At 31.2% G+C, this 25,740-nt stretch overlaps 1 protein-coding gene across 3 annotated transcripts in view; it reads right to left on the reverse strand.

The window, feature by feature from the left end:
• Positions 1–25,740, reverse strand: part of LOC148275674 (leucine-rich melanocyte differentiation-associated protein-like) — a 52,971-nt gene that overhangs the window by 8,400 nt on the left and 18,831 nt on the right. For 2 of the 3 annotated variants that reach the window (XM_088235363.1, XM_088235362.1), the window contains exons 1-5: positions 14,885–14,913; positions 11,657–12,432; positions 6,302–6,387; positions 5,405–5,546; positions 3,408–3,547 (exon numbers count right to left, since the gene is read on the reverse strand). In XM_088235363.1, the coding sequence (XP_088091489.1) occupies positions 3,408–3,547; positions 5,405–5,546; positions 6,302–6,387; positions 11,657–11,767 (479 nt within the window). In that variant the 5' untranslated portion in view covers positions 11,768–12,432; positions 14,885–14,913. Of the gene's footprint in view, positions 1–3,407; positions 3,548–5,404; positions 5,547–6,301; positions 6,388–11,656; positions 12,433–14,884; positions 14,914–25,740 lie in introns of those variants that run through there. The other variant, XM_088235364.1, reaches the window with a different exon arrangement.

Consider the following 25,740-nt stretch of genomic DNA (forward strand, 5'->3'; position numbering starts at 1 on the left):
TTTTATCGTAAGACCAGCATGAATATATCGTTTTTACCCAGATTCGATTGTTGAAGAGATGCTGAAAAAAAATGATTAAGTCTACTATCAAACCTGGGTATTTTAAATTTTATTAGCGATAATAATATAACTCATAAAACTCACATATAAAAATACCATAAATAAAACATTTTTCTACCTATTTGGCCTGGTCCACTCATCAATGCGTGCGCATCCCACCTCCATTATCCATTTCTGAATAGCGATTTTATTGTGGTAGTATTTACTAACTGTACTTATGGACAATGAAAGCAGGCTGAACACTCGAATGGAGAAGTAGACCAATCCTCTTTGACCGAAAGTTGTGTTAAATTTAATTTATTTTTATTTTTTTATTTATTTACAATTTTAAAAACCCGTTAGGGTTACATTAGAAATTTTATATTGTCTAGTCATTTTATGTCTCGTCTAGTTTAGTTAGTCCAGTCATCGTGTGCTTTTTCAGATTGATTTTAAATTTGTCTCCAGTAAAAGTTTTCGAGTAGTAAGGTAAGTCATTGTAGTGTTTAAGTCCATTATGTAGTACTTTTGACTGTCCTGTGTTTGTCATTGCTTTTTCAATATGATAGTGTTGTTGTTGTCTGGTGTTATATTTGTGTATGTCAGCATTTTTGGCAAATATTATGTCGTCGTCTTGTATGTTTCCCAGTGTTATTTTGTGCACAATTTTTAAGGTCTCAATTTTAGTCAAGTAGTTTATGTCAAAACTGGTGTGTTTTTTTGTACTGTTCAGTCGTAGAGGTCAGGTAGGGTAGGTTGTATGTTAGTTTAAGAATTTTATTTTGTTGTCTTTGTATTCTTGTTATGTCTGTCTTGTTACCAGTTTCCCAGAAGGCGATCATGTAACTCAATTTACTTTTGACATAGGCTTCGTACATCATATTTTTTTCCTTTCTTGGTATAAAATCTTTAATTTTGTAGAAGAGGCTATGTAGTGATGCCATTATTTTAGTGAGTCCGTCTCTATGTATTTTGTCCATATTAATTGTCTGTCCATTGTGAGTCCTAGGTAAGTCCCATGTTCTAGTTCTTTAAGAGTTTCGTTGTTTATTTTTATGTTCATGTTATGGTTCTTCTTTTGTGTTTTGAAATGTATTATATTGCATTTCTTGGGATTTAGTGTTAAGAAGTTTTTGTTTGTCCATTCTAATAGTTTTTGCACGTCATTGTTGATGGTTTTAGTCGTTTCAATGTCATTTTTGTTTTCATATAAAATTCCTAAGTCATCCGCATAGATTGTTTTTTTCCCATTATGTCACTGTGTATTATGTCGTTAATGTATATTATATAAAACAATGGTCCTAATATTGATCCCTGAGGTACTCCGAATTGCATTGTTGTTATTTTACTTTTGTGTTCGTCAATTTTCGTAAACTGTTTTCTTCCTTGTAGACAGTTTTTAAATATTTTGAGAGCTTGTCCCTTAACTCCTGAATGTTGTAGTTTATCTAGAAGGGTATCTATGTGGACTGTGTCAAATGCCTTCTTGAAGTCAAGTATGAGTGCAGTCACTGTATTTACTTTATCAATTTTGGTTTGTATAAAGTTGCAAACTGATGTCATTGCTGTGGAGGTACCCTTTCTTTTTTGAAATCCATGTTGGTCTTTTGCAATAAAATTAAGGTTTTCGAGGTGTTGGTATAATCGATTGTGTAGCACTTTTTCAAATATTTTACTTGGAATGGTTAAGTTTGCAATAGGTCTGTAGTTAGAAGCTAAGTTTTTTTCTCCTCCTTTGTAAATTGGTGTTATTCTTGCTAATTTCATTACTTCTGGAAAGCTTCCGTCTGCTATATGTTTATTTATTATTTTCACTATTGTCGTGGTCATTTCTTCCTTTATTTTTTTGACTGTAACAACTTTTATTTCGTCATGGCCAGGTGATGTGTTGTCATTGAGCCCGTTTATTATTTCGATTGATTGGTTGATTTTCAATTGCTTTTGCAGCATCAGGGTGGAATGTCTAGTAACTCTAGTAATTGTGTTCGGAGTCATGGGAGGTATTGAATAATTTTTATATGCATACATTGACGAAAAAATTCAATTTAATTAGAAATTCAAAGAGATAATCACTTATTTTTTAAGAACCAACAAGAAACCAACGAACATAATTGGTAATTCATCCAACCATCCAATTTATCAACAGCATGCCGCCTTCCATTCGATGTTTCACCAATTGGTTAGTGTTCCCTTATCTAAATGTGATTTTTAAATTGAACTAAACACCATTAAACCAATTGCAATAAATAACGGTTATACCACAAAATTAATTGGTACACTTTCAAACAGGAAACTTAAACAACAATCGATTACATTTTTTTATATCCTCCTGTAAATACCAACAAAGATAAGTATAATATTTGTAAGTAGAGAAGAATTATATATGTAAATAATACCTCAGCCGAAATTTGAAATTTTTTTAACAAAAATATTAAACCTGCTTTTCATACTAAAAATAATATCTGAAAATCACTAATAAATTATAAAGATAAAAATGATACATTGAACAACTCAGAGGTGTACCAATTACGGTACAATAAGTGTCCATCAAGGAATATTAGGGAACGTCACGTAACTTTCATATTCGCATTAAAGAACAAATGAAATGTTTAAATAATAATATTTTTTTAGAGTTTGCTAATCATCTCGTAAATTCAAATCACGACAGGAGTTAAAATTTTACATTCAAATAATAAAAAAGGATTAAATTAAACAACATGGAGGTGTTTCAAACAGAAAAAAACTAAATATTTTTCTATCTATTAAATAATATTCCCCTAATAAATAACCAAATATCTTTTCATGATAGCCCACTTTTGATTTAAAAATTAACCAATCTTGTAACGTTAAACCACTTAGCCCCTCCCCTTCCTAACCCCTCCCCCACAAGTCCTGAAACATATCGCTAAAAATTATTAACCTAATTTAAGTGCATGTTCTGACATGGTGGTGTTTGTATTTTTGGATTTATCTGGTCTACATAGAAGGGAGACCAGATCACAGTAGCATATTCTAAAAGCAGCGAACATATTAGTGATGTCACTAAATGTTATGCTTTGCTTCCGAGCTTACTACTGAAGTTCATTACGAAGAGCACATTTACGCAATCCACGGTAGGGCTCTGGGCCTATTGGGTCTGTCTGAGCTCCCAGCCTTGCTGATTCGTCAGCTCGGTTTCGCTCGAGTTTAATCGAGTTATTTTTAAACTTTTAATTTGGTTGTGATTTCGATGTTTTTATTGTCTCTTTCAATGTGAGTTTGGCAATTTGTATGGAAGGCTATGTCAGATACTGTAATACTTCTTTATGACCATAATACGAATGGTTACAAAAACTAGAGATTCTATTAATTCGGCTGGCGTTACTTACCGATATCTCTGGTAGTCGGCATCATCCTTCTCTCTATCTGATAGCTGGTCAGGGCACGCCGGGTTTCCGAGGAGACTGAGGTACGTCAGGTTGGGAAGTTGTTCGGATATTCTGATGAGCAATGCTTCCAGATTTGTTATCTGGAACCGAATAATCTTTGCTTAAATACGATTGCTGACGTATGATACTAAGATAATATTTTGTCGAAATATAAAACATCATAAGTACGAGTCTTACAACTCTCTCAAAAGCGGTTGTCACCCACGTCAATAAAGTTTTTAGCTCGTTCTTTAAACTTCACAAAAGATCAGCAGATAGCAGAATCGAAGGAATATAGATGTTCAAACATAGGCAGAATGGTTAATGTTACACAGCGTGTATAATGGGCACTTAAACGAGCCAAAGATCGGTCATAAGTCTAGACTTATTGATAAGCAGGTACCTAGGTACTTGTTTATGATTGAATTCCAAAACTAAAAATAATTAATTTTCAAAGTTAGAATTATTTGAATTAAATTCAACGAATTAAAAAAAATATATATATTTGTACAATATATAATTTAAAAAAATACAGCTGTGGTACATAAGTTTTAGTGACAAATAATAGTAGGTTTGTGGGAAAAATGAAGAAAACATATATAATACCAATGAAGGATTATTAAGTTTCAGATATCTTTTAAATTTTCTTTTGGATTTAGGAGTATTTTCAATATTTAAAAGGTTCAATGGAAGGTTAAATGTATTTTTTTTCAAGATAGAGAAAAGAATTTTGAGAATGCTCAGGGTTTATATCGGGATTTTAATGTTATTCTGATATCTTGCAGATATATTAACTTGAAAGTTATTCAAGTATTTTCTTTAAAAGTTTTGATGTTAAAGTTTTATGTGTTTTCATGTCATATTTTTAATTGAATAGTGTTTAAACATGCCTTCAAAATGAAATACAGTAACCCCTTCAAAAGGAATAAAACCATATTAAATATTTTAACTTAATGCTAAACCCCGAGCTTGCTTCATTGAAACGAGATGGTTCCATCTGGGGGTAATAGGAGATTGTGACCCCCGAAGTGTCTACCTTATGTCCAGTTTATTTCTTTGTTTTGTTTTGATTGCTGTCAGTGCAGAAAACCCCGCTTCACGTAGATAGGATGTCGGAAATGACAATCGGGATTAATTTTCAGTCATTACAGCACTATGATAAATTATATAGGCATGTTCGATTTTTTAAAAGTAATTTTGATTTTTAAGCAGGGCCTTGCGCGACCCAGTACCATTTGATCCATGGCCCAGTACCGGGCCGCAGCCCGGGGGTTGGGGACTTTGCATACATGCACATGAAAAATGTATGTAAGTGGTGTTTATTTATTAATTAAATTATTAACGGACATTGTCCATGTATATAATTTATACGGTTTAAATATTACAATAAAATAATAGTTTAAAACATTGAAAAAAAAAGAAAAGAAGCATTGACAAACATAAGGGACATCGAGACAAGATCTGGACTATTTATTTAGTGCTCGTTTAAATCGTTGTAAATTTAAACCAAAAAAGTCCAGATCTTGTCTTGAGTTAACAATACGACTAAGACGGGTCATTGGAGAATTAAGGCCATAGTTTGTTCTATGATAATCGATGAACAGTACTTCATTGTTTCTCAACCTACGAGTCGGTATATGCAATTTTACCTGTCCCAGTAATGATGGCACATCGATTATACCTTTAAATTTAGTATACCGAACATATATATGGAGTCAATATTAGTTCTACGTTTTTGTAGACTAGAAATATTTAACATTGACTCTATTTCAGCATAAGAATAATTATCTCTCTCTAGTCCAAGCATCCACGCTATTTTTCGAAGCAAGCAATGTTGGACTGATTCAATGTGATTTATGCGATTGACATAGAATGGAGACCAGACCACGGAGACCATGGTATGAAGTTTTTCTATAAAATTAGTAATAAAAAAATAAATAAACAACATTGCTTCTTACCAGATTATTGTTTAGAGACAAAGCAGCCAAATGTGGTGAGTAACTAAGAGGACGAACATCCACCAAACGGTTGTTGTCCAATATCAGATCTCTCAGAGACGGAAACCCACTGATACCCTCAAGGGACACGAGACTGTTGAAACTGCGGAAAATTTAAAATGAATTAAAATAAAAAAAATACAGTAGTTTAAATTACTCACTTTAAATTAAATTTAAATGAAGATTTTTATACATCAACAATTATTCAAATAAAATTTTAAAAGATTTACCGGATGACATAACACCAGCATTTTACACAACCAATAATATAGGAAGTATACTAAAAAACACCAAACAAAGAACTGATAAATTAGATCGATCAGGCATTTACAAGTTGATGTGCCATGACTGCAAGGCATTTTATATAGGAAAAACATCACGTACTTTCAAAACTAAAGTTAAAGAACATATGAGATGTCTTAAAAACAATAATTTTAGAGTTTGCTGACCATATTCTAACAAATAGTCACTCATTCAACTTTGAAGATGGCATCGAAATTCTACATACAAACAAAAAAGGATATGCACTTGATTATTTTGAAATATTGGAGATTAGAAAGGCTGTAAATAAAAATTTAAATATTATTAATGATCAAATAAATCTTATTAATAGTCCCATTTTAAATATGTTGCCTCTCCCTAAATCCACACACAAATCCCCTCTCTTCTCTACCCCCGTAGCCACGCCCACTCTACCTTCACTGTGAAAAGTTTATATATGTTATGTTAATTTGTAATTAACCCTGAAGAAGGCATAGTATTGCCTAAACTAGTTGGTTGTCAAATTATAAAAAAATATAAGTGGTACATAAAAAACAAAGTGATTTTATTTTATTTTAAAATATGAAATAAACTTGCCTAAGATCGAGGCATTCAACTTTTTCTCCAAACATTTTGTTCAGAGCTGGTGGTATCTTCTGACAGTCTTGGCCACTGTAGCTAAGCTGGAACAAAATAAATAAACAAAACAAGTTAGAAAGTTATCTTAATGTGAAAAAATATTTTGTAATAAAATAATAAATAAAATCAATATGTCAGTATTGATTACAGAGAACAAAACATATTGCTTGTTAACTTTCACAACCGGGTATCTAAAAAAGGGCTGCATTCTCGTATCTTAATTGACAACGTTCTTAAAAATTTTAATGAATTAAATAAATAAAACTATTGAATTATCTATAAGCATCCTTAATAGAACTTTCATTCTACATCAACAAATTTTTATTTACTTTGTATTGAGCAAGTCATAAAGTTTCTAATGTCTCCTGTAAAATTGCACATTTTTAGATACAAGGTTGTGAAAGTTAACGAGCGATATATTACATAGAATTATAAAGTGTCATTAGAAAAATGGGTATTTAAAATATCTTCTATAGTCCGTAAAATATAGCTTAATTAGAATGACATTTGTCAGAAAAAGTGACGACATAACTTTCTAGTAACGTTTAAGGAGTTATTTATATTGATACACAAAAAATCATTCGTACTGGCGTGTTAATTAATTTTTTTAATACAATGTTTGACACATAAATCAACATAAATATATAAAATCAGCTTTAAAACAAAAAAAAACAACTAAAATAAACCTAATTATTAACGACGTTCTTACAAGGTTACATCATTTTGCAAAAAAAAACGTTGGAGATGAGACAAATTGATCAATGTAAATTGATCGAATAAAATAATAGTTCATTTGATGTTGTTCATGAAAAAAGTATAAATGTCTTATTTTTTGGTGGATAATTGTGTTAAACACACTATGATAGGCTTGTTTTTGCGTTTTTATATCAATTTTCGGAAACAGAGTTTCATGATTGCATGGAAAAACTGATAAAATCGATTTCATCAGTGATCAGTAATTTCCCATCACTAATGACATTAGTTTGACCGCTGTCATTCTAATCAAGCTATATTTTAAGAACTATGGTATAAAAAACTGTTTTGAATTCAAGCAACCCGAACAAAACTGTGTTTTACTAAGAAATAAAAAATATATACACCTTATAATTGCCCATGTACGGACGGATAAAGAATACAGTTCTCTGTGTGAGCACGTTTTTGACTCGTTGGCTACCCTCAGGTAAACATTCTTAGAAAATCGAGTGGAGGTGGATCTGCCTCGTAGCGCAGTGGTTGGTGCGTTCGCCAACCACGCTTTAGGTCCCGGGTTTGATTCCCGGAAAAGTCAAAGTAAATATTTATTTTAACGATGGTTCACTGCGATATTTTACTGTCCTTGGACTGGCACTAGAAGCATAAGACTGATCACCTTACGTTCGTGTAACAGATTATCGACATACGCTGCATTTGGTGTACCAATGCGGTGCCCTATGCACCACTGGGTGAGGAAAGGGGAACTATGATGATGAATGAAGGGAATGTCATTCTGAAAAAAATATTTTAGGTACATAGAAAACCTAAAAAAAACAAATATGAAGTAATAATTACACATGTTTAATTTCTATCACGTCTATAAATATACATATTTAATAGTGATATTAAAAAAAACACTTTTTTTTAAATTGAAAGAAAATACAGCGTACAAAAGATTTAAAGCAAATTGGTATTAATAATATTTTTCAAAATTGGCGTTAGAACTATCCAGATTAAATAAATTCTGTATAAAGGAAAAGTTTGCCTGTATAAATTTATTTAGACATTTTTCGTCTATTTAATTAAAACTTTATCTCCTGTGAATAATATGCTGATGTATTTTTGTACACTGGTTTTATTATAATACGAATTTTATTAAAGAATACTATCGGCCAGATTCGTGGATCAGAATTGCTAATTTTATCTCCTAACCAAAGCCGGTATTATAAAAATAACTTTTTTAATACCATTCATGAAAACCTTTTTATTTACAAAATTATATTATGGTTTCAAACTTAAAATAAACTTAGTTGAAAACTAGCCAATATAATAAGTAAATAATATTATACTCATTATGCTAAAATTAGAATGTTGTAAATATTAAATTGTGTAATTTTAGACTTGCAAAAATAATTGTAAAACATGACAACGTAATAGGGAAATATCACATACTACGAATACCGATAAAATATATCAAATGCATTTAGAAAAATTAATTGTATTTTTCAATTCAATATGGATATCGTGAAGAAATGTTTTCATACATAACTTTAAAAAAGATATTATTAAAAAATATGTCCGTGCAAGAACGTGACATATTTGGCCTTGATAATTGTGACGTCAAGAGTCGTAACGATGTTCTATCTAAATTTAAACGGTTACAAACAAAGCTCAAAATTTACACAAATCGTGACGTATTAGGGGCGTGGCTAATGCAATGCACCGTTTTTGTGGGAATTAAAAAATAAATCAATTAAAAATATTTTGTGTGTTACTAATAAGTAGTAAAAAATTGTTTTTTACTCTGCAGTATTTCATTGACCCTTATAAATTTCAAGTTGTAAAAGAGGATATTTCCCTATTGCATAAGTAACTTTGTAATTTAAATACTTAAAAAAAAAAAATATTAAGTCACTATGACAATTTTGAAGTTCAGATTTCTAATGGAAAACTGAGGTAGATTTCATTATGTAAGTGACATTTATTATATAAATAAAACACGATTGATACTTTAATCCACAAATTTGGAATATCCAGTGACCGGTTTCATCGATTTCGCGACATCTTCAAGACTGGTATCTTTATTAAAAAGTTAAATGTATTTATACAAAACAGAGGTAAGGATGGATAATTCAAAATTATATGTAAGTAAGTTAAATAAAGTTATTTTTATCTTAAGGATCATTATCAAAAAAATTTCCTTTGGGTTAACTAATGAGTTGATATAATGCTATTTTAATGAGTTTAAGTATTTTATTTTATTTTTAGTGTCCCATCCTTGGTGAGTGTGGTTTTGTAAGTAATGATTTCTACCCTTTGTTTTTCAGAAATCATGACATTATTCAATAAATAAGTTAATTGATTAATATTTTGCGAGCTATTATGTAACAACTTAATAAATTCAACACGGAGCTTACTTATATTCATTATAACGAAAACAATCATTGACATGAATCAATGATAGTTACACAAAACCATGATTATTATCTTATTAGATCAACCACTTACTATTATGTGAGACCATAGAATTAAGAATAGTCTTTGAGACGTTGATATTTTTACAATGAAAATAATTCAACGCGAAATGAGGTTCTGAAATAAAAATAAAAATAAAATAAATTCGTTTTTAACTATTTATTTTCTTTTTTATTACTGATCGGTTTCGAAGCTACCCAATCTTCCTTATCAAGGCAAACTTTAGAAATAAATATTATCCTATTTTTCAATTCAAGTACATACTTACTACTAAAGATTAAATCTAAACATATGAGAGATGATGTGACGGGTATTTATGTAATGGGACTTAATCTTATTGTTAAATCAAGACCCGAATATTTTAGTACATACACGAGAAAAAATCCACTTTCATAACTCCAGGAATAAAAGTAAACCAAAAATTCCATTGAAGAAACAATCATTAATACAAAGAAGAACCCGAGTACATGCATTAAAATTTATAATGAGCTTCCCAAAAAAAATAAAGAAATAAATTGTTTTAAATTTTTTTAAGAGTGTTAAAAGTGTTTCTAGTAAATAAATGTTTCATGTATACTATAAATGAATATTTGGAAGATGCAATTGAAAAAATGAAAATGTATTAAATGTAAATAACGTAAGATATAGACAGCAAAAATAATACAATGTTTTCACTGTATGTATTTTCTTAACTTTTTTATGTATTTACTTATTTAATTTATTTTTAAAAAAATATTTTATTTTATTTTTGGTCAGACTGTAAGATATAATTGCTAGTGGCAATAAGTTCGCCATTTAACCGTGTTTACATTTGTTTTAAATAAAAAAATATATTTGTTTGTATTTATCACATTGTATATATTAGAGCTAGTAAATATTTTTTATTATTACTGATGTTAATAAGTCAGTCGTACCATGTAGTATTTTTTTTCGAAGGTGTGTGGTGAGGGGTGAGGGGGGTTCAAATTCGATTTTTATTTATAAAACTAGACAAAAGTGGATTATAGGAAATAACGTATATTTGATTGTTTTTTTTTTGTTATTGTTTATCGCTTTTTCAATTTCTAAAATTTTTAAGTTGTCTAATTTGAATGTTTTTTTTTCACTACGTTTCTAAAGATTTATAAGACTCAGAAGTTTCATCTGTTGGGTCGCAACTATAATCAAATGTAATAAATCAATTTAAATCATAAAACCCGTTCAAAAAGTACGGTAAAAATAGGTTATCCTTTGGAGTAGAAGTGTTCATAACTTGTGACAGATTTAAAATAGTAAACCGAACATTAATCAATCACCCGACGACCTTGAAGGGCTGTTTTGACACGAAGAAAATATTGCTTAATGGACAAGGGAATCGAAGGCATTCCTTTTTTGTGTCATTACACTCGCGACGCCTTTGTTTGTTTTAAACATGACGCGTCGCGATGCTAACGGGTAGCCTTGGAATTTATATCAGATAAATATAACCCGCAAAAAATAATAAAAATAATTAATTTACCTTTAAAATGTAGTGCACTTATTTAATCAATATTCGAAAGGAAGCCATTTTATATTTCTACATTTTTTATTTTCAGTTGAACGCTAGTTTTCTATATTTATAATAAATCGGGATTAGTGAGTGACTTAAGACAGTTTTTTAAAGTAATGATAGTTTTTTTATAACTATGGTTTGCTACGCTATAATTTTGTGGTCTTCTTTGGATTATTAGTGTACAATAGGCACGCTTGTATAAAAAGCAATAATATTTCCATAAAACTTATTTTATCTTCAGAATAATTCATTATGTTTTTAACAATTCCGTATTTAATCATTTCTTCGGGTCAATTATTCCAATGATTAACGATTAATTTTCGAGTTTATTACTTTGCAAAATATGTAAAATTTAAATGATTTTAAAGCCCAATATTTCAATGCATAAAGTCGCTGTACATAGAAAAGCATCTTAAACACATCATTTTTGCACTTATTGCTAATTGTGCCAGAATAATTTATGAGTATGTATTATGAATAACTGGGAAACTCGTGTTTAGATCAAAACAAATAAATTAATGAAATATTTGATGTTTAAATTCCTATTAATAAAATGCGAAAACTGGTATTTCAATTAGAATTAGGTACAGTAAATAAATTATGCAATCAATAACCTGGGCTCGAGAGTTCTCCAAGTGCAAGCATACTTGTGATCTTCTGAAACGTCTTCCTCTTCTTGTTTCCACTCTCACCAAACACTTGTATTGACTATGTCGTATTGGCATGATGCTACCTTACTCCAGCTATCATATTTACGCCCACCGTCATCTATAATTACGGATGCTGATTACACCAGGCATCTGGAGCTAGTACGTAAATGGAACCATTGTGGTTTATAATGTCACACCAGTTTAGTAAAGAGATGATATCTCTCGATGTACATAGTACATGCAATATCATCAGTACATCTTCCAGGTATAGATTTATCTCATATAGATGTATGTAGATTAATGGGACGAATTACTCTGTAACTTACTGGATTATCGAGTTTCATGTATTCAATCATTCAGGATATTTAATTTCGCTTTCTAATCGAAGGTTTCTACCCGATATTCCTGTCGTGTTAATACCCGTAATTTCACTTTCGAAATTAAGAACCAGCATTTTAGAATTCATTCCGTTTGTCATGACACTTTGTAAAGATTATTCCACGATGATTTTCACACAATTTTGTATAATAAAATGGTTGTAATTATCCAAGTTTTATCACATTTTAAAAACATATCATTTCAAAATACGGTAACATTTTTTGTTCGTTATTCTCATGAACAAATGTTTGACTCTTTGAAGTATATTCATTGAAACTCCACAAACATGAATTTGTAGATATTAATAGATATTTAGAAAACAAAGAGATAAATCAGTTTATGTCAAAGAGATAATATTATTCCTTAAACAATAACGTTATAATAAAAGAGACAGCAATGCGGGTTGATATTCAACAACTCGTATTTGGAAATTAATTTGATGAAATTGATATAAACGTTCGCTTAAAATGTACTTTCTACTATCTTCTTTAGCCATAACCCTGTGATGATGAATAATTTGTAAAACCAATGTTTTATGTTCCGGTTAGTATGATATTTAATAAAATAAATAAGAAACAGGATCAATAATATTTTATCTACGGCCAACATTCCTCCTAAACATTGAAGGCAAAAGTTCTGCGACTACATTTCGTAGTAATAATATATAAGTTATAATTATTTATCTGTCAATAACAGTTACAGGCAAATTATGAATACCGTAAGATAATATTGTATTTAGCGATTAAATAAACCCACGGGTTTCATAATCAGTGGATATATAACATAATAATTATGATTGTGTTAAGAAACGATTGTGGTTTTATATTATATGAAAGTGCTCGTAATATTTGTTTGGACCAGTCGGAAAACCCGTTCGTTACGAATCCTTTGAGTTAAAATATAAAGACAAATCTACCTACGCTGAATTGTTACTTATAAATAGATGATCTAGGTAGGCCTCTTATGTAATTTATTAAGTTAAATTCAACAAATAATTGGTATTTTTAGAAGATTTTGCGTATGACCATAATTTTATCAATAACTGAAAAAATATCAGAATATAGGTACTAGGCATTAGATAAATACACATAGACATATATATTGGGTTGATGCAAAAGTTATGACCGTTTTTTATGATCCTAGGAATAAAAATTTCTTCAGAAATGATGAATAGTATCTTCTTTTAAATGATTCCATTGTATAAAGGATGCTTTCCCTCTACTTTCTATTCAGTTTTGACCTGGCCAGAGTACAGTGAAGAGCCCTTGTATTATTTTAAAATGTCGGTCAACAAAGTGTATTTACGACATTGTTTACTTTATGAATTTGGCCTTCGAAGTTGTTAATGGGGCTTGTCCAGGTATAGCTCAATGTCTTTTTCTTGTCACGTTGTTGTACACGACCTATTTTTCATCTCCCGTTACCAAACGATGCAAAAAGGTTCATGTTTTTGTCTCGCACTCAAAGCAATGCACGATCCAATAAATTAGCAGCCAACAATTGATGAGGTGTCCAAACGCCGCACCGCGATACCATCCCCATTCGCTTCAAATGTCTTAATACGGTTGTTTGGTTGACTCCCATCATCGACGCGATCTCCCTGGGGGTTGGGAGTGGATTGTTGTCAATTATGACTTTTAACTTGTCGTTAACATACTCCAATGGCCGCCCGGTACGGGGTTTATCAATTAGTGAAAAATCCCCAGATCGGAATTTTGTAAACCATCTTCGTACCTGTCGAACTTTGATGACATCTATTTTCGGTTGCCACACTCGCGGTATTGTCTTTACGGAATGCATAAAGTAAACAATGACGTAAATGCACTTTATCGATCGACATTTTGAAAAAATAAAAGGGCTGTTCACTGTACTCTGGCCAGGCCGAAACTAAATAGAAAGTAGAAAAAAAGCATCTTTTATACAATGGAATCAGTTGAAAGAAGATACTATTCATCATTTCTGAAGAAAAATTTTTTTTACCTAGGATCATAAAAAACGGTCATAACTTTTGCATCAACCCAATATGTTAAAAAAAATGTATAAATCAATAATTATAATTTTTTTTTTTAACTTTCTCAAAATAAGCTTTCTGAACGCAATATAACATATAATATATGGCATATAATATTAGCAAGTTATTTATCTTGGCAATTAATAGCGAATTGAATTGTAAATCAGTATATTTAAGCATAAATTGAATGATTGAAACGTATTTTGCCACATAAAAGTAATAAACTAAGCATTAAAATATCTTTCGATAGTAAATAAATTTAAATACATTGAGACACAATCACTTTATAATTTCACTAGTAAAGACTTCACATTGAAATATTATATTTTTCTCAAAAGCAAGTGCGCAATATCTGATAAAAATGATGATTTAAATGAAAAATTACATTTAAATAAAATTATAAATATGTGATGATAATTCGACGATATTCGTGACGATAAAAGTCAAAGACCAAAGGACTAATTAGTTGTTACGCAAATTATGACCTAACTTATGTATGTTCCGTACATTCGTCTGTAAAATAAATACGTGGTTTTGCTTGACTGTAAAAAATAATTATCTTGTTTTTAATTCACATTGATTCGATAAATATAAATTTATTTTAAACCACTAAAACACGACATTCTATCAACTTCAAGAAACGAGTTTTGTTTTTGAGAGAATGGAATAAAATATTTATAAAAAAATTATCGATCGATAATTGAGTTATTTTCCACATTAATTAGAAGTTCTTTATCACTGCCTTCCCAAAATCTTGTTTTAAATTTTTATCTTTTCAAAGCTTTATGTATACATTATTTTACTTGTTTAGAACATAGTTATTATAATAAAAGGTAACTTGGAAGGAACGCGGAAAGGTACTGAGGTGTGTTAGCGACATCACCGCATACCTTGAAATCAATTAACCGTGTGTTCATGTGTGTGGTCGCAAACTGTTTTTTTGTAATCCTACCGCTGAAAAAAGAAACCATTGTTTAAAAATAAGTATGCATATTAAACAACCAGAATATAGCTGTATAACAAAATAAATTAACCCAAATCGATTTCTGAACATGTAGTATTTAAAAAAAAAATCTTACATCTTCTTGATGGGATATTAAATGTCACATTCATTGCTTTTTGGTCGAAGGAATATTCGAAATGAATTATTTGATCATCAAGCACACATATTTCCCTTGGGCTATCCGCTACTCCACGATCATTAGATCTGTCATATTGGAGATTCACAACGATATTATTATGTAACCGTAATTACAATTTTATCTTAATCCCAACAGAAAACCACAGTTGAATATTCGTTTTCATTATAAAATATACCTAAATGTTAACTGCCAAGATTAGTGTTTTATTCAAACTAAAATTTCTCGATTTGGGGCCACGTGGGAATCAAAAGCCCGCTATCTATTCGTATTCGTATCTTATTATGTATTTGATCAGTTTTAATGATTTTTAAAGTGCCATAAGATTTTTCTAGTGCTGTGGGTGTTTTCTGCAAATTGAGAAATACCATTTTGTGATTGACACAATTTTCAGAAAGTAATTAATACAGTTTTTTGTATGAAAGCAGTCTGGCTGTTTTAGCTGAACATAGAATTGACCTTACTGCACCCGATAATATCAATATCTATTTTTTCAAAATTGTGGACTGGTTGCTTTCGGCATAACTACGTTCAATTTACGTATTACTCAAACAGCTTGAACTTTCCGATTAACCATTAACAATCTTTTAGACTTTTCTTTCATTCTCATTTTATTTGCTCTAGAACTATTGATTTACGATTCATGTAAAACTTGCACTTTGCATCTTTGCAAATACACATCACTAACGTTGGTTGAGCATTTTATTTTATATGCGCAGTAATTTTATACTCGTTTTTATTTTTTCTTCATTTATTTTTTATACATTTCTTTGCATGTTTGAAAATACATAAACTAAGCTGTATGTATGCAGCAAGCTAATGATATCATATAATATCATTTTCATCGTCATATTCCTCTCCGGGTCCAGTGGTCATAGGGCACTGGGCTTGTACTGGATCATTTTTATTCCATGTAAGGTATGGTCGTCGTGCCTGGGTGGATCAAAAATACAATAAGGAAGTTCAGTCGTTTTTTAAAAATATTTTCTTATTTGTTAATACACTATTAAACTAGGCCAAAATAAAAAATAAAAAAAAGTATTGTATTATCAGCGCTATGATTTTTTAAAGTTTTGAATTTTTGAAATTACTCCGAGTGAGACGTCTCAAGTTTTCTTCCCCTTCTTCTCGGTGAGTTCTGCTGATTGGATAGTTGACTTACCGTAAACTGGAAATCAATCACAATCAACTCTCTTATCATTGGTTTATTGGCAGAAGAACTAGTAACGTCGTTCAAAGTAGTTCGTTTTGATTAAAAAAAAATTTTTTTTAGTAAAAAAACACAAACATACATGTAGGATTTAGGTAGTTGAGTTTTGGAGTTCCTACCCCAGTTAGAGATTGACAGAGAAGATGCGAGTTTGCTGTTTAATGCGTAATTATTACATGGCGAATAAGATACGGCACTTGGTTGTGTAGCACGAGCGTAGCGGCGATGTTGGGTTGAAGAGACTGCACTTGAACTACATGCTGGAATTGAGTGATGTCGTCGAGCTGGATTGAAGTGAACTGAACTTGTTGGGCTGACTGACTGACATTGCGTCCTATGGTCTATTTATAGACGACGTTCCTTTGTAGTTCATTTCTTCATGATAGGGACGATGTTAATGTACGGCAGAACGATGCCCTCCGATTTCATGTGCAATACTCATAGAGTTGCATTATACGTATGTATTGGATTCGATAGAAAATGATGACATTGCATCGTCGGTCATTAGTCTACTTCGGGTGAACTAATTTAATACGTGTGTGTAATCGATTATGGACTATGGACCCTACATACAAATTGTAGATATAATACTCCCAGGATTTATTTAAAAAAAATATTTGGGACCGTACATAAAAAGGAAACATTTTTGTGACAATACAAATTATCATTCATAGTTAATACATCCGAAATAGTAAGAAAACATTATATAAGAAACATGAAGGACAGTACTTTGCACCACCTATATAAATAACATTAATAACTATCATTATCAAAGAGATTAAGGTAATATTTTTTAATTGCGACACTTTTGGATTTGCTATTCGATTTTTCGTGTTTGAGCTGATTGGGCATATTATTAAATTCGGAATGGGCAATATTTTTCAGAGACCTTTTGCCGAACTTCGTTGAGCAAAACTTAGATACGTGAAGATTCCCTTGAGCTACGCGTATTGTAGTTGTGAATATCATGACCAAAAGTGTATTTTAAATTTGTGTGAGCAGAAAAGTTTATGATATTCAGAATAGTATTGCTTATGTCATGCAGTGGCATCATCTTGAAAGCAAGTATTTTTGTCTGTCCGTAAATATCTTTGGCATGGGAATTTCAGTCCAAGAATGTTTCCCAGAGCTCTGTTCTGAAGAACTTGTATCTCCGAGATCTGATTTTTGCTGATGAAACCCCATATACATGATAGATAGGATAAGTGGGAATGTACCATTGCGTAGTAGACGGCAAACAAAACGGAATGTAATAGGCCAGATTCCAGGGTTCCTTAGACGAGAGCTTTCGACTCGATAGCTGCTCTCAGGTAAAAGTCCCGAGTGAAGAAATCGACTGGATATAAGTCCGCCTAGTTGTGTAGTGGTTGACGCGTTCGTCTACTATTCTTGAGGCCCCAGGTTTAATTCCTGGTGCGATTGACCAAAAATATTGATTTTAAAGGTTGTTTGAAATGAAATATTTTATTTGTTACCGGACTCGCACCTGAAGGGTAAGACTGATCATCTTACTTTCATGTAACAAATTATAAAAATTACGATGGTTTACTAACGAAGTTTCCCATACATCACTTAGTGCGGAAAGGTGATTGATAATTATTATTGTTATGGATAACTTATACAGCGCCATTTTCGTAATATAATACCTCAAGGGCGCTTTACAAAGTGATTATATAAAGATATAAACTTAATTATGATATACGCATGGTTTGAATAATATATTCGAGTGCAGAAAACTTACCCCTTTTCAACAATAGAGATGTAGTTTTCTTCATATTTTTATTATCTATAGTGGGCCAACACGCAGGCGAATGTAATATTTAAACCAAGCATATATAGATCATCGAAAAATGCCATGCCTGAATATGGAAGTCAACTACTTACAGGCAGCATGGTGTATGTTAGAATGATGTATTCAAAAATTGAATTGCGTTTTTTTTAAATAGGGCCTAGGGTACGACATTTTCATCATCATCATCATCACTCCCTTTCAGCATATTATGGTGCATAGGGCACTGCATTGGTACCCCAACCGCTGCGTTTCTTCATAATTTTGGTCTTACATGAAGGTACGATGATCAGTCTTACGCTTCAGGTATCAGTCCAGGGACTTTAAAATATTCTAATGTAAAAACATATTTTTTAACAGATATTTCATGTTAACCATGTCGGAAATCGAACCGGAGACCTGTCGCACGCTAGGCAAACGCGCTCACCACTACACCACGCGGCCAACATTTTTGTTGATTTTACACAGTTAACCACAAACATTTCGTTTATTATTGAAGAGACCTAACTATTATCGTAATTCCCTTTTTCCAATTTTGATAAATATGACAAAATACATCACTTTGGTTGAATTTAATTAAAATCGTGTAGAATGGTAATATATATATATATATATATATATATATATATATATATATTTACCGCATACCGCACACCTATACCACACTCCTTCGCTTGCTTGATTTATCCTTAGTGTTTAAGTAGAATATTTGTTTAACTATAAATAAATAAATAAATATAAACACAGGACATAATATTTCAATGTTATCACGTGAGAATGTTACTGCTTGAAAACATTAGACAGGACATGGTTTTAAGTTGTTTTCCTTGTAACAAATAGTGATGAGTATCTACTTCAATAAATGTTATAATAAATTAACATATTACAACAGAGATGAAGAACATTTAAGATATGTTAATATAGAAGTCTAGGCATCTACAGGGCTTATAACCTGTCAATGGCTGGTTTAAGTGGCCACATTACACACTGTAACATTCACCATTCTGCCCATATTTGAACATCTATATTCCTTCAATTCTTTCATCTGTTGATGTTGATGTTAAAGAGCTGAAACCTTTATTTATGCGGGTGAGATTCATCTAATTAAATTAACTTTAATACTCTGTTTTATTATTATGTTTATTGTAAAAAAAAATTAAAAAATTCACCTACATACTAGGCAACGCCTGAAAATGTTTTTTTTTTTCTATACTTCTATACTTCTTTATGGACCATTCTTCATGGAGATGAAAGAATTGAAGGAATATAGATGTTCAAATATGAGCAGAATGGCGAATGTTACACGTTACACAGTGTGTAAAGTGGCCACTTAAAACAGCCATTGATAGGTCATAAGCCCTGTAGATGTCAAAACTTCTATATTACCTTCTCTTAAATGTTATTCAACTCTGTTGTGTGTCATGTTAATATAAACAGCTCCCCAGGGAGTTGAATCCAGTGCTTGTTTACAAAAATTTGGAAAAACTCAATATATTGTTAATTCAAATTTCGAATACATCATTCTAACATACACCGTACTACTTCCATATTCAGGTTTAGCTTTTTCGGTGATCTACATATGCTTGGTTTAAATGTTACTTTCGCCTGCGTGTTGGCCTATGAAACCATGAAGAAAACCATATCTCTATTGTTGGAAAGGGGTAAGTTTTTTGCACTCGAATATATTATTCAAACCGCGTGTATCATAATTTAATTTATATCATCACTTTGTAAAGCGCCCTTAAGGTATTATAATACGAAAATGGCGCAATAGAAGTTATCCATAATAAAAATAAACGTAGTTATGCAGAAAGCAGTCAGTCCACAATTTAAAAAAAATGAGATATTGGTGTTATCAGGTGCAGCAAGGTCAATTCTAAGTTCTATTAAAAACAGACAGGCAACTTTCATACAAAAAACGGTAATAATCTTAGAGTATATATATCTTAGAGTCCGTACTATTCCAAAGTTTGTAAGAATTTTTGAAAAGGAGGCGTGGTCGTTTGTTTAGTGAAGACGTTTTTCGTTTCCAGATGTTTATAAAACAGGGTTGTCACAAATGAACAATTTAGGCGTTTTTTTACAGAGATTGGTAGGGAGTAGGAAGTACAATGAAAACGATTATTTTAATTTAGTAAAAAGTTTACTAAAAACATTTTTAATACATTAAAGTGAGCAATAACAAACATTATATTATTCTTTGGATATTATGAATACTAATAATATTTAATAAAAACTAATATATTCATTGTTTATCATTTGTCAAAGTCAAAAACATTCCAACTGTTGTGTATATTTGATTATTCAATATTTTTACAAATGTGCTATTATCTCAGTTTCACTTTTCTATGGCTGGCTGCTTTCTGTATAACTACGTTCAATTATCAATCCCCTTTCCGCACTAAGTGATGTATAGGAAACTTAATTAGTAAACCAGCGTAATTTTTATCATTTGTTACATGAAAGTAAGATGATCAGTCTTACCCTTCAGGTGCGAGTCCGGTAACAAATAAAATATTTAAGTTTAAACAACCTTTAAAATCAATATTTTTTGTCCATCCTGCCAGGAATTGAACCCGGGGTCTGAGAAAGAATAGTAGACGAACGCGTCAACCACTACACAACGAGGTGGACTTATACCCAGTCGATTTCTTCACTCGGGACTTTTACCTGGGAGCAGCCATCGAGTCGAAAGCACTCGCCTAGGGAACCCTGGAATCTGGCCTATTACACGCACAGAATGAGAGAGTTCAGCCCTACGAGAAATTGGATAAAAAAACGATGATGATAATGATGAATTTCCTCTAACTTTATTGAACATCCGTGTACTTGCTTATTTTTGACCTTTAAGTACCTAATCTTGATGAAAAGGCTTCAATATATGCCGTTTATTATTATAATACACCCATGTATTATTCGGAAACGATTTCTGCCGATTATATCCTTGACTGCTCGTGTATTAAATTCACATTCGCATGTTACGATTTACGAATGAAATGCTAGCTATTAGTTAGCTAAAAAACAGCTGAGAATGTAGAAAGTGAATCACATTTTGATAATATCATTCTTCAATAGCATAATATTCAGAGTAAATCACAGAAAGAAGCAAAAAAAAAGATAATAGATGTTGAATCATACGACACAATTGCTTAGACACGTTTTTCATATTACCTTTCTTATTTTTACCATCTCTTTTATTTTATTTATCTATTTAAACGCCCTAGCGGGCTTTAACACAACAATAAATACACAGATATGGTAATTATAAACTATAAACTACATAGCGATAGCAAGTACAAAATAAATTAATCCAAGAATACAAATTTAATGGAAAGAAATTCAAATAAATAAAACCATTAAAACAATATGGACTTATACACAATATGGCTTAATGACCCAATAAATTATTCTATCAATAATAAAAGTCTTTCTTTAATATTAATCAGCAAAAGATATCAAGTTTACACAATATTATTTTTGGTATGTGTATATATATTTACATATTTATACACACACAATTCTGGGTTTTATCCCAAGGGGGAGTAGGTATATTATTATTTATATCACTACAGAGATGGGTAGAATTTTTGTTTCAAGATTATAGATATTCGATATACTTAAAACCTCAATATCAAATACATAGATGGCGCTCCAAACGCGCTAGCGAAAGCTTTCCTTGTTTCATGACATATATACAAAAACCAAAAAATGTCACCGATATGGATATTCGCTAATAAGCGGAATGGGGAATGTTGTAGAATTCTACATAAAAGTGGCCACTTGAACCCAACCTATGACAGGTCATAAGCCCTGTAAACGCTCGAATATCCATAATCTTGAAACAAAAATTCTACCCATCTCTGTAGTGATATAAATAATAATATCAAGTTTAAGTAATCTCTGGATAGGCAAGCGTACATAATAATTACAACAAGATTTGTTTATATTTATTTATTTATATTTTTTATGTATTTATTTTTTAATATTTATTACAGCAATTAACAAGTAATTATTTATACAATAAATTAAATTACGTAGTAAAAGTAAACATATAATTTTTTTTATTTTTGCTGTTGGTTCATCTAAACTGCCTAACTAGGGATAGCTTCCCCGTTCTAAGGCAGTAAATTATGTATTTTGTAATAATATTAAAAAGTAATTATAGTTTTATCATAATGTGTGCTTTTTAAGTCTTAAAAGTAAACAATAAATATACAGAGAAAACATAAATAATACCAAAATCTCTATATCCTAAGTCCTAAGTCATTACTAGTAAATCAAGAAACCAGTTTACGTTTTTTATTATAAATCACAACCACATGTATATATAAAGTGCGCCCAGCGCCTAGCCCGTTCTCAGTAAACGATGAAAATAACACATTACCTCAGCTTATTCCTCCGTACAAAAAAGTGCACGTTATTTTAAATCGCCTTTTCAATAAATATTTCATATTTACCATGCCGAGAATCGATCCCGAGACCTCTTGCATGATAGGCAAACGCGCTGACCATTACATAATTTTCACACAATAATATTTTATACTTCTTAGACTGGTACCAGAAGCGTAAGACTGATCATCTTACCTTCATGTAGCGAAATATGATCAAGATACGTTGCGATTGGTGTACCAATTCAGTGCCCTAGGCACCATTAGGTGAATAAAGAGAATGATAATGATGATATTTTGAATCCTAAACCCAGGCGTGGTTTTTTAGTACTGAAACAAGCTTGCAGATTACAAATTTTGTTTGATGATTCTCTATTTGGAAACTAGTGTTTCGAACATTATTTCCGTTGATAAGCGATTAGCGATTAAATACGCACCTCTATCGAGGTCGAAGCGGACACTGACTTCAGGTGACAGAAAATAGGTGTTAATTTGTTTTTCGGAATCTTCATGTAGGTGCGAAAGGGAAAGGATTGAATTTGGCGAGAGAAAATGAGACAGGTATTAGCATTAATTTACGCTGTGACACATGATCAAAAACGGCCTTACCAACCACTCTGATTCTTCCAAAATATGTTCTATTCTACCTCTTGAGCAAGTCATTAAGACTCATTATGCCTTCTTCTCATAAAAATAAAACAGAGTTTTTAGCAACGCAAATCCGAAATTATCAACTTTATTATTTATTCGGATAACCAATAGCTACATTTATCATATATAAAAAACAAAACAAATAAAAAAAAGTCTATTACAGGTTTTCAGAAGTAGCACCACAGCAAGATAAAGTATTTAATATTCTCAAACATAAAACTAATAGTAATCTAAATCTGAAAGAAAAAAAACACTACAAATTATTTGGAAAGCGAATTCCGCACGTCATTATGATTATTGGCAAATAAATTTTTCTTTAATGATTTTGTTATAACATTAAAATTATTGTAAGTGCGCCATAAATATAAATTTTTCCTATAATTAGATAAAACAAAAGGAATATGAAGAAAAGGGTTTTCCTAAACACTTTTTGAGAAACATTAACACTTTGAGTACCGGCCGAATACACATAGAATTTACCCTGTGCCCGGCCCATTTTTGTGAAATTTCATGCTTTGTGAAGGGTTTCTTAAAAGTGTTATAATTATGAAAATACTCAGTTAAATCAATTTAAACTTCATAGATTTATTTGAAATAATCAAATAAGTCATTTTTGTATGATAGTTTTGCCAACATTGGCCTTTATGGAGAGCCACATTGCGCATTGCGCATTGTAATGTTTGCACATATACAGGGTCTCACTCCCTTTTTTGTGCTTTGTATCCCGGAGCCGTATAAACACGTGATTACAATAACCACGCGTTGTGTCCCGGTCCCATGTTTTCACGTGGTTTTACCAGCAGCTAAAAATTACTAATAAAAGTCACTAGATGTCAATTAAACGCACTTTTTTAGACAGCTGGAAAACCACGTGAAAACACGGGACCGGGATACAACACATGGTTATATAATCACGTGTTTTCACGGCTCCGGGATACAAAGTGTTTAGAGAGTTTGGATAGTCATTCAGGACATTTAATTGAACAAGAGGCAATTTTTAATAGATAAATTATATTACCTATTTCGCGAAGTTTTTGCAGGTGTTTTTTAAAAATGATTTTAATGGAAAACTTGGGTAATTTCATAATAGTAAAAATAAAAATTAAAAATGTTAATTTTTTATTTTATTTATTTTGTAATTATAACTATTTTTCATAAAAATATGAGCGAATAAAAATCTCGACGACTTTTTTTAGAGTTTTTAATCGCAAATCTTTTTAATATCAGGCACATTAGTTATATTTTTACATGCATCTGTTGTAGCATTAAGCTTGTTTCTGTATTTTGACATTATTGCAGCATAATTAAAAAATCCCAGTTCATATAAATAAGTTGTAGAAACGGAAGTACAACAATGATAGCTTGTTTTGTCACATTGGTGTACTCTTCCAACAAACTCGTTCTGATACTATTTTATCGTGTTCTGATATCATTCAATCTTTGTATTTTTGTTTCAAATCAGAGTCACTGATTAAATCAAATGGATTTTCATTATCACTTGCACTTAAGCCTACTTTATCTGTTACAGAAAACGGATTCCTAATCAAGTAATCGTCCTTACTGGTTTTGAGAAAATATTGTGAAAGAGTTTTTTTCGAATAGAATTACTCCAATTTTTTGCAGAACATCAATTAAACTTCACGGGACTCCTGGCGTGCTACGGAAAATAGTTGCAAATAACCCTGGAATATACCCCAAAATATTTACTGAAGTACAGAACGTTCTGTAAAATTCTTGACAGTTGGACAGTCTGTCATGAAGAGTCCAGAGATGTTTACATTCTGCTTATAAGAATATAAGGAAATTAATAATTAAGGTAAATATTGAAATTTCTGGTAAAGTAATGTGGTTCAATGGCAAAAACTACCGATATGCATACAATAAACATCACAAATCATACCAACATACATATTTATATCTTAATATATTGTGTACATACAAATACCTCGAAGAGAAGCTCTCCAAGTGCCAGTAGTATGGATTGGTCTGGTTTTCGTACTCAATAATACAGGATTAAACCCAATACAGGCAAATCGATAAGAAATTGGAGAAAGGGATTAATAAACTCCTCTCCTGTAAATTATGCCTCCGATGTACAGCAACCCCTTTACAGATAAAACTGCCCGTAACACGATACTAATAAATAATAAAAAAATACCCAGAAGACCTTTATTGTAATTTTACACTCGGGTCTACTAGAATGGAATCGTTAAACTTCGGTAGATTTCGGTTACACACCTCACATAAAAGTCACTTTTCTCCTCTATTCAGAATTTCATACCATCATTAAAATCCGAAGGCTTCAATCTCATTCAACTATCAATGTACTGCTGAAAATTTATTAGCCATCCTCTTTTAAGATGGAAAGAAATTCTAAATATAATGGATACTACCCTTTTTGCATAAACTTTCAAAACACCACTTTAAAACCAAGGTATTCCCATTGTTAAAGATAATTTTACATGTATACATTATACACACA

This window comes from Micrasema longulum, unplaced genomic scaffold (assembly GCF_059751315.1).
Source record: "Micrasema longulum isolate JH-2025_06_02 unplaced genomic scaffold, ASM5975131v1 h1tg001364l, whole genome shotgun sequence".
Taxonomy (NCBI): Eukaryota; Metazoa; Arthropoda; class Insecta; order Trichoptera; family Brachycentridae; genus Micrasema; species Micrasema longulum.